The sequence below is a fragment of the Plecotus auritus genome (assembly GCF_963455305.1).
Source record: "Plecotus auritus genome assembly, chromosome: 2".
NCBI lineage: Eukaryota > Metazoa > Chordata > Mammalia > Chiroptera > Vespertilionidae > Plecotus > Plecotus auritus.
Genome location: NC_137771.1, coordinates 189,405,188 through 189,416,312, shown reverse-complemented (window position 1 = coordinate 189,416,312; position 11,125 = coordinate 189,405,188). Strand labels below are relative to the sequence as shown.

General features: G+C 39.8%; 1 protein-coding gene across 1 annotated transcript in view; it reads right to left on the bottom strand.

Moving 5' to 3' along the window:
- Positions 1 to 4,766: 4,766 nt before the first annotated feature.
- GNB4 (G protein subunit beta 4) overlaps positions 4,767 to 11,125 on the bottom strand; it is a 43,751-nt gene continuing 37,392 nt past the window's right edge. The window contains exons 7-10 of the mRNA XM_080657769.1: positions 9,825 to 9,891; positions 9,519 to 9,720; positions 8,320 to 8,536; positions 4,767 to 7,396 (exon numbers count right to left, since the gene is read on the bottom strand). Coding sequence (XP_080513895.1) covers positions 7,290 to 7,396; positions 8,320 to 8,536; positions 9,519 to 9,720; positions 9,825 to 9,891 — 593 coding nt within the window. The 3' untranslated portion in view covers positions 4,767 to 7,289. The remainder of the gene's footprint in view (positions 7,397 to 8,319; positions 8,537 to 9,518; positions 9,721 to 9,824; positions 9,892 to 11,125) is intronic.

Sequence of the window (11,125 nt, the reverse complement as noted above, 5' to 3'; positions counted from 1 at the left end):
TATTGTGTGTGTTTGTGTTAAAAACTAATTGAAACTTACATGGAAACATTTAAAAAATGACATTCTAGGGCTTTGTTATGCAGAAGGGAGCCTTGAGGACCACCAAATCAGCATCCATCGCCTAGGTGCTTGTGAGAAAGCAAGGAGGACACAGTGCTTCTTTTCCATGGGAGGGATAACGTTTCAGGCTCCTTTCTTCTCTTAATACTCAGTGCTTCCTTTTCTGTGCCTTTAAGGCTCCTGGATGCCATTCTGTCTTTTCACAGCTGGTGGTGCAACACTATTTTTCAGGATATTTTAAGGAGAATATTATTTAGGCCATAAGCCTTTCAAAAATATATTTTTATGCCAATCAGATACTAGGATGCCAAATTTGCAATAAGTATTAATTTATAGCTTTTGTTGTTGCTTTATAACCAAAATTGGTACAGGCCACCAACGAGTGTGGATCAGGTAACACCTGCAGCATGAAAACTTGATGTCTAAAGTTACAAGCTCTACTTCTTAAATTTATGCAAAGTACTTGACATTTTGAAACAGCATAGTGCTTTGGTATCACCTCATTAGTATATTACTATGGTTCTCAAAGTTTGGTCCTTGGATCAACAGTATCACTTTGTCAACTTGTAAGAGGCACACATTCTTGATCCTACCCCAGACCCAAGAATCGAACACTAGCTCTGGAGGCCAGCACTCTGTTACAAGAAGCCTTCCAGGTCATCCTGATGCATGCTAACATTTGGGAAGTCCAGGAATTATGATTCTGGTATATAAGTTTATAGTAAGTTTTCCATCACCAGTTTGAACGCATTCCACCTGATCAAGTTTGAAAATCTATGTGAATGTTGGAAATGGACACTAAAATAATGAGACCCAACCTTTATGTCTAGAGCAGCCTTGGGCAAACTACGGCCTGCGGGCCGGATCTGGCCCCTTCGGCTGTTCTATCTGGCCCGCGGAGCCGAAAGAGCGGAGGGTTCTCTTGCTCTCCCCTCCGCTCCTTTACTTTGAATTTATATTAGTTCACACAAACACTCCATCCATGCTTTTGTTCCAGCCCTCCGGTCCAGTTTAAGAACCCATTGTGGCCCTTGAGTCAAAAAGTTTGCCCACCCCTGGTCTAGAGGTTAAGTGCACCTATGACCCAGCCCGTGAATTCTACAGAAATCATGTAGGTTACCCCTGATGTAATTCAGAGTTCTTGTTCACTATGTGTTTGCAGATTAATTTATAAACTTTGTATAACCTCAAACTTTTTACAAAATTACATTTTTAAAATAAGTATGCAAACTTGCAAGGTGAGAATAAAACTTTTGTCTGACAGTTGATAAATGTAGCATTTATACTGGCATTTAGTGAGTCTTGCTCTTAATTTTATGGTAGGTATATAAACTATCTTGGGCAGACTGTCTCATCTTTTGATTGGATTTACTCATTTAGCGTGCCTGGTCATATATTGGAAGTTTCCTCATTAATCCTCCCCCAAGGCTGTGGTTATGAAAATAAAAACTTATAATTCTAGCCCTGACAGGTTTGGCTCAGTGGATGGCACTTAGCACTATGGGTTCAGTTCCAGTCAAGGACACGTCTGGTTTGCCCGCTTGATCCCCAGTAGGGGGCATGCAGGAGGCAGCTGATCAATGATTCTCTTTTATCATTGATGTTTCTGTCTCTCTCTCCCTTCCCCTTTCTCTCTGAAATCAATAAAAATATATTTTTTAAAAACACAAAAACGTACCCTATAAGCAATGGAATTATTTATCCTAAGGGAGTTTCAGGGAAAGAATGACTTAATTTTGCTTTTTAATGAAAATTTGTGGTCCTTTTAAGGGTAAGCTAACAAAGTACTAAAGGAGCACTATGATCTCTTGCTCTGGAAGCCCATTACAAATCTACTAGAGGCCTCGTGCACAAAATTCGTGCGGGGGGTCGGGGGGTTGTCCCTCAGCCCGGCCTGCACTCTCTCCAACCCGGGACCCCTTGGGGGATGTCTGACTGCATCTTGCAATCCAGGACCACTGGCTCCTAACCACTCGCCTGCCTGATTGCTCCTAAAAACCTCTGCCTACCTGATCGCCTCTAACCACCTCTGCCTGCCTGATCACCCCTAACTGCTCCCCTGCTTGCCTGATCGCCCCTAACCGCCTATGCCTTGCCCCGCACCCAGGACCCAGGATTCCCTCCTCGGGCCAGTCACAGGCACCCAGGGCCCGAGCTGGCCACAGACACAGGCGCCTGGGACCGCGGGCTGGGTGGCTTGTCCCTCTCCTGGGCCGCAGTCTGGCTGGTCCCCATTTCTCTCTCCCCAGTGTTGAGTGTATGAGCTGTTACAGTGTAAGGGTGTGACAACCATTTGCATATTAGCTTTTTATTATATAGGATGATAATAATAAAAGCATAATATGCTGATTAGACTGGACATCCTGGACGAAGCAGGGCTGCAAGGGAAGTCAGGGTCCCGGATGCCAGAGGAAGCCGGTGCTGGCAGCTGGGGGAAGGAAGGCCTATTCTTGCACGAATTTTGTGCATTGGGCCTCTAGTATTTAGATAAAGGAATTAAGGCTGAGCATGACATTGGGCTTGGAGTTTAGTTCTAAGACTTAATGTTAAAATCTAAATTTGACTTAAAATATGCCACATGAAATCTGGTTAAAGTACTTTATTGATTACAATATCAACTCACAGCCAACATTATTTCACAGAGCTACTGTACAAATAAAGGAATGAATCACTGTGCAAGAAAGATCCAAGAATACCGTTAAATCATGGAACAAATCCATCTTTTGTTTGGTTTAAAGCTCTTACAAGAACTTTAGTATGTTCACCTCCCCCATAGTTATACTGCTGACATCCCAAGTCAATTGGCTACAAGTGTGTAAAAAACCATTCTAAGTGGAAAAAAAATTTTTAATCAAACTTTAAAAACCCACTTAGATGTGAATGCCTTTGGATAAGAGTATGCAAATGCAGTGTTCAGATGCTTCTTTGTAAAGAAAAGGATAGAGCACCATTGTGTGACTCATCAAAGGCTGGCAATACCAAGTATATCTCCAAGGTTCTTTAAGAAATAAGTATTGTATGATTTTTTTTTGTCAGGCACATTGAACACCAGTTAGAACACAACCAGTTTTTTTCATAATACTGCATTATCTTTTACAGGGTAATTGGATTAAGAAAAAAAAAGACTGGAAATTTTATCAACATGCAAACAAATTTGCTAAATACAAGTTGTACCTTTACTCTTTAAAACAGTGCTAGCTAATACATTCAAATACAAACCATTTTCATGAGTACCTATGGTAACCAATATTTTTAAACTTAAGGCAACTCAGAATGAACAAGGGAAAAACTAGTAAGTATAAAGTACTTTACATTCTACTTAATCAAATTTAAAATGCCAATTTTATCATTTTGCTCCCTTTCCTCACAAGAAAAGACAGTTTAGCTTGTGGGTCTTAAAAATTCTAACATGATGAGAGAAAGTTTAAAATTTTGCTTTCCACAATGGCAAAAGGGGAACTAGAAGCTGAACATAGTAATTAACTTTAAAAAAAAAATTCTTTAAGCCTGACCCACACCCTAAAGACTCTAGAAAAGAAAAATTGTGGAAATTATTAAAATAAGCTTTTGGGAGGTTGTTTAATCAGTTTTCATACGTTTATATACAACAAATAAACCACAATTATTCAATTTTGTTAGTTTTTTAAAAATATATTTTGATTTCAGAGAGGGAGATAGAAACATCAATGATGAGAGAAAAATAGATTGGCTGCCTCCTGCACGCCCCCTACTGGGGGTTGAGCCCACAACCCAGGCATATGCCTGACCAGGAATCGAACTGTGACCTCCTGGTTCATAGGTCAGTGTTCAATCACTGAACCACACTGTCGGGGCTTGTTATAGTTTTATAAGGTGAGACATTCACAGTGTTCAAAGCATAAGCTTCCCTGAAGGTTTTCACTTTTAAAATGGTCAGTCGGTATTATTAAATCTAAGACCTCAAAAATGCTGGGTAAGGTCAATTATATAATATTACACATTATTTTTTTTAACAGTAATAAAATTTCAGTTTCTCACCTGGAGAAGGCAAGATCTATCAGGTTAACTTTTGTTTACCCCATACTCCAGAAGCACCTACATCCATTATGTCTAGCAGACTACACTTTTGTCACAAAGTATTCATCAGTTCAGCTGAATCTAAATTAAAAGAACTACTTGTTAGTCTCTTATAGTTGAAATATTAATCCCAAATCTTTGCCTCTATGAAGATGGAACTCAATATGGTGTGCGTAACCTTGGAGTCACAAGTGTAGAGGGACCTAGCTCATGGTAGCAAGAAGTCCTTTCCTGAGCAGGTTTTTGGGTGATTTAGTTAACCACATGGCAGGTCACTGTTTTAGAAAAGAATATATGTCTTTAAAATATTTTTAAAAAATTCTTGTCAGATCTCTAAAAACAACTTTATGAGGTGATTAGAGAGTCTACAAATAAAACCTGTTTCTTACAAGGTAAAAAAAATATAGGGTTTAGTTAACTCCAATATATTTTTTTTAATTCTCACCTGATTATATATTTCCCATTGATTTTTTAGAGAGGGGGTGTGAGAGAGACACCTTGATTGGTTGCCTCCCGCACATGTCCCAACAGGGGCCGAGACCAACCTGCAACCAAGTTATGTGCCCTAGTCCAGGAATCAAACGCGTGACCCTTCAGTTGGCGGGCTGACGCTCCAACCCCTGAGCCAAACCAGCCATGTTCTTTTTTTTAAAATATATTTTATTGATTTTTTACAGAGGAAGGGAGAGGGATAGTTAGAAACATCGATCAGCCGCCTCCTGCACACTCCCTACTGGGTCCATGTGCCTGCAACCAAGATACATGCCCTTGATCAGAATTGAACCTGGGACCCTTGAGTCCGCAGGCCGACGCTCTATCCCCTGAGCCAAACTGGCCAGGGCCATATTCTTGATGATACAAGTTCTTTAAAACTACATTTGGCCATTTTTTTAGGTCTTCAAAAACTAAGATTCAAACTACAGTGTTTCTACGAATTATATATTGTTCTTTTGGACATTAGGAAGTCTCATGAACAACAGAATTAATCAGCTGAACTTCAACTGCAAGTGAATATATTTACCAACTGGAAACCATATTACTAGAAAGCAAAAGTTTAGTAAGTAAATGTGGTAAGGAGGTTATGTGTAATTAGCCATAATCTTATGTTTCAGTTACCTGGTACATATTTAATTATGGAAATTGCTTTTCAACTATCCACATAAACTAACAGTAAAATAAATCATTTTTATCAACACGTTTAAGACCATAGAACTATAGTTTGTGTGCCTCTCACTAAAGTTCCTAGAATAACTTTTAAAGTAGAGGGGATCCGCTCTCTACACAAGGCTATTTTGCACATGGCAGAAGTGCTTTCTTAAGATTTTGGAATGAATTGCTGAATTACATGGCAAACCTTCACCCCCTTTTGGAAATGAATATATTGCTTTACAATACTCTTGCCTAATCTCAAAGAGCTGCTCTTTACGAAGTGATATAGTCCACAAATATTAATAGCAAAATGTTCATAGAAATCTGTGTATAAATGAATATACGTTCATGCCTGCCATCTACAAGTATGTTTTTTGGACCCATATCTTAATCTTCCTTTATTCATTTTATTCTCTTTTCAATATCAACTGATGTTAAAACTGACTTTATTATAGTTGGTGCACTTACTAGCACATTCACGATATAAAAATGAGAACTGACATAAAAAATGGGAGTATTTAGGATTCCAGGTGATCAAAAGTTAACAGAGACCTATCTCAACAGTAAGTGACAATTTATTGATTTAACAGTACACTTCTATAATGTATCAGGATAACCCATGACTTCACCATCAAGCAAGACTAACAATCTTCCCATGTCATTCATTTAGATTTATTTGTAGGAGAAATTCCAAGGGGGAGAGTATCTTTGTTTAAATCCAGGAGGGCTCATTCTAGTAATAGATATAATTTTATTATACCACTGACAAGCAGATGAATGAATTGCTTAGTATTTTCCTCTGACTCCTTTAATACTTACTCTTGGAATTTTCCTTTTGGCTTTAAAATGGAGTCACTTGGATCTAGCCATTCTTCAAAGCAGAGCCACACCACTAAAGAAACAAGTATTTTGTGTGAAGGAAAGAAATGTTACAGAAGAGCAGAGCTTAAATGTTTCCTTTTTAAAATGTGACAGTTTACATCAATTCTGATTTCATATGTGTGAATATGAATTCATAAAGCCACCCCGTCACAACTATAACTACTCAGATCTAGTGACTGGTTAGATTTTACACTTTTCAAAACAACGCTGTCCTATTTCCTTAGATCTAGATGCATACTGACAGAACACTGGGAAAGTTCTTCAGGTGCAAGAACAATCCAAGTGTTCATCCATGTCCTGGAAAAATGAGTATACTCTACAAACTCAGTTCTGGAATATGAAATCAACAGGAAGTCCAACTATTTAGAGGATTACCCAGGGTGTTATTATATCATAATCTGCTTTTTAAAATGCCAAGAATCATTTACATGAGATTATTGCTGTCTACCTATTAATAAAGTTTCTCACGTATGTCTAAAGTTTCAGAGTGAAATTTCTATCCCCTACCCTTCAGATTATCTTCCCCTCAAAAGACTGAAAATGAGCACTTATTTAAATTGATAGGATGGCAAAGGATGCACCAAGAAACTAATGATACTCAAAAGGGGCTCTCCACAGGCACCTACCTGTCAGCATTCTTAATACAGTAAGCAACCAGGATCTTTTAGATTAAAAAGGGAGGTCAGAATTCAAGGAGACTCTTCAAACCTAAGGACAGACACATGGTATTACCTCCATCTATTACTGTGCCTGGTGCCCCCATTGCAGACATAAAAAATGTGACATTTCTGGTGTATACGAAGTTTAAAATGAAAATAAATGAAAGCAATCAAACATGACAGGTTGCTATAATGTGTACATTTTGTTCTACACAAAGAAAACAATTAGACAGTGAAAGCAAAACTTCAAGGTTAAATGAGCTCAATGCACTGGTCCTTTTGATCTTAGCAAGCACCTTTGCCTTTTTTTTTTTTTCATCCTTTTCTGTTTTGTAGTTTACTGAAAGCTTCCTTTTGTATGTAGTAATCTCAATAGAAAAATTTTCAACAGCAAATATAAGACAGAATTTTTTTATCACAGCTATAGGCTGTAGCACTGATTTCTCCAGATATCAACAGAGAACAGCAAAATTGTATGCACTGTTAATTCCAGATTCTAAGAAAACTGTCCCAAGAGCCTGTTGCCACAGCCATGCCATCATCAGTTACACCCAGACAGCTGACGCGGTTGTCATGCCCAGCAAGAACACCTGAAAAACAAAGCCAGTAAATAGCAACGGCAAGTTTTAAATTCAAGCATATGTAGAAAACAAACACAGTTTTGTTTTGTTATGGATGCTAATTGATTCAACCCAGGCAAAACACCTAATACTTCCACAAAGTAATTGGCTTTGGGCAACAGAAAGCTCCAAAATGCAAACTGTGAACTTTTCTACAATGTCTTAAGAGAGGTTGTAGAAAATTATTCCTGGGAATGTGCATGTTGTACTTTTACTCCCTCAGAAACCTCAAGAACTGCTTAGGAATTTAAAAGGTTAAGGACAAAAGACAATGAGGGTATGAAAGCAGGCAATGGCCACAAAGCTGGATGGTGGGGGCTGACTTAGTGGACCCTAAAATGCTCAGTTCATAGCAAATGGTCTGGTAAGCCCAGAAACAAAATTACACTGCAGAACCTCCCAAAGGGGCAGGTCCTAGTGAGCCCAGGCACCTCGAACCAGGTGGCCGCAGAGCTGGGGTGAACTAAGATGCTAGAAAGTGTTCAGGAATCGGGCTTCCCAGGTGTCCTGCACTGCACTGACTCCAGCGTGCACCAAGACATGAGGCTGTAGAGACTTATTTGCTGCAGAGTAAAGAAGAATCTCTTCACTGGAAGAAAACAGGCCCAGTTGAGATTGGTGAAACTGCTGAAAATGGGGCATAAAGTTGACTTGCTAATTGTTTTACCACCCAGCTTTCCTCCTGAAATCAGCCCTAAACTGGCAGCCAGTTTATCCATTCCAGGGAGGAAAGTGGAAAATCCACCTCAGAGAACACGGCAACAATGACCATGAGTAAGAATAGCTGGGCTGCCATTCCCTAGATCCAGGGTATCCAGGAGCCTCCAACAACAGTCGGCAACCTTTCACGTTCCCTGACAAAACCCAAACGTAATGTAGACGTAGGTACTAACCTGCACGATCTCCTTTTAGTGTGTCCCACACGTTACAATTAAAGTCGTCATAACCAGCTAACAGGAGGCGCCCACTTTTTGAGAAGGCTACGGAGGTGATCCCACAGATAATATTGTCATGAGAATACAATAATAACTCTTGGTCTGCACGAAGGTCAAAGAGACGGCAAGTGGCATCATCGGAGCCAGTGGCAAAGGCATAGCCATTTGGAAAAAACTAGAAAGAAAAGCAACAAACATGTATTCCATGGACATGTACAAAAACCACGTGAGACAGTGTAATAACAGGCTCTGGGGTAAAACAGACCTAGATTCAAATTCCAACCTGGCTTCTTACCAGTGAGTGCTGTTGGGCACTAAAGATTCTTCAACACTTTGGGCCTTAGTTTCAGTTTTAGAGTGTGGGTTAAGATTGAATGAAATAACATATGCCGAGTACACAGCCTATTGTTTAACACATAGCAAGTAATTCAGTAAATATTAGCTCTGGTCCTCCATATGTCTTATTAAAATATTTAAGTGTAAATATTACTATTTAAAGAATCTATATAAGTGTACTCTATTTTTTTTAATATATTTTATTGATTTTTTTTTTACAGAGAGGGAGAGGGAGAGAGAGAGTTAGAAACATCGATGAGAGAGAAACATCAACCAGCTGCCTCCTGCACACCCCCCACTGGGGACGTGCCTGCAACCAAGGTACATGCCCTTGACCGGAACCAAAACTGGGATCCCCGAGTCCGCAGGCGGATGCTCTATCCACTGAGCCAAACTGGTTAGGGCTCTTTTTTATTTTTTTAATACTCACTCGAGGATGTGTTTTTACTGATTTTTAGAGAGAGGAAAGGACAGGGAGCAAAACATCGAGGTGAGGGCAGAACATCGATCAGCTGCCTCCTGCATGCTTCCTACCTGGTATCGAGCCCACAACCTGGGTGTATGTCCTGACTAGGAATTGAACCCACAACCTCTTGGTACACAAGATGCACCCAACCAACTGAGCCATACTGGCCAGGGCTGGTTTTTTCTTTTTTAAATCAAACCCTTACTATCAGGGAATTCAATGTCATAAGGGCCCATTTTTTATAAGAATTTATAATTTGTAAGAATCCTTGAAGGCAATGTGTTATGAAAATCATGCTACAGAGTTCGTACTTTAAATGCACAATAAATGTCCCTGAGAAATGCTATTCACTTACACTGACAGCATTAATATCTGACACATGTCCGGAGAAAGACTGTCTACACATTCCATCTCGAATATCCCATAACTTGGACGAGGCATCACAAGCACCAGAAACAAAAGTCCTCATGTCAGGACCCAGAGAAAGACTCATCACATCTCCAGAATGCCCAGTGAACGTGGTGGTCTGCTGGGCAGTTTCAATGTCCCACAGGGCACTGCAATGAAAAATGAATAAAAATAATGGCCATTATATCTTCTTACAGTAGTTCCTACTATCAACCTCAACACCCAAATCAGTGTTCTTCTGAAATAAACTTACCAATTTGTATCTCCTGAACTTGTAACAATTTGGCTGTCATCTAAAAAACGGCAGCAGGACAAGTAGCCTACAGGATAGAGAGTAACATTATTTTAGGTTATAATTGATTAAATAACCCAATTAGCATATGAAATATTAATAAACATACATAGTGAGAGAGAGAGGAACTTCAATTTGTTGTTCCACTTATTTATGCATTCATTGGTTGCTCCTTGCATGTGCCTTGGTGTATCAGGACAACACTCTTAACAACTGAGCTACCCAGCCAAGGACAAACACGAATATATATTGTTAAGTATATAATACCTGGACATTTTTTTAGTACATTCTACATTTCAAATTTTAATTACTTCAAACTATGCTATCTGAAACTAAATTTTATCAACTAACTCTTTCTTAGGTATTTACTGTGTCAATGACATCATGTTGGGCACTCACTAAAGTTACAACCTGAGTAAGACGAAGTCCCTCCCACCTACTGCAATGACCTGAGAGACATACTCCTCTCGAATGTCTACAATATATGGCAGGTGGGATTAAGTATCTTGCAGAAAGATTAAAAGTATTTTGAGAAATTAGAACTACCACCCCAGTGAAGGCTTCATGAAAAAGGTAGCATTTTAATGTTCAGAATTCACCAGTATTTCAAAATATGAAAATGGCAGGGAAATGCCATTGTAGAGATTTTGTAAAAAGCATGGTCAAATAGTATTGCAAGAAATTCAGAGAGGCAGAAACCCGATGAGTGGCCAAAAATCCTAATAAACACTGCTAACCAAATGCTGTACCACTGAATTATGGTTTCGTGAGCACTCTGAAGAATAAAGCAATATGCCTGTGGTCGGCAAACTGCGGCTTGCGAGCCACATATGCCTCTTTGGCCCCTTGAGTGTGTCTCGTCCACAAAATACCATGGCCTGGGCGAGTCTATTTTGAAGAAGTGGCATTAGAAGAAGTTTAAGTTTAAAAAATTTGGCTCTCAAAAGAAATTTCAATCGTTGTACTGTTGATATTTGGCTCTGTTGACTAATGAGTTTGCCAACCACTGCAATATGCTATCACAGTGAAAAACACTTTATAAATGTTATCTTATACTAGAGGCCCAGCACGCAACTGAAATTGCACGAGGAGGCACCCCGTGGGCTGCCACAGGAGTCAGGCAGGACCGGCGCCATGGGCAGCCGGGACCCACACCTGACTTCCGCCCCAGGCGCCCCCTGCCTGTGTCCACTCCAGGCCTCCGGAGCCAATGCGTCGGCTCGGGCAGGCCCCCCTGTCTCTGTCTCCATCTCCGCTCCGGG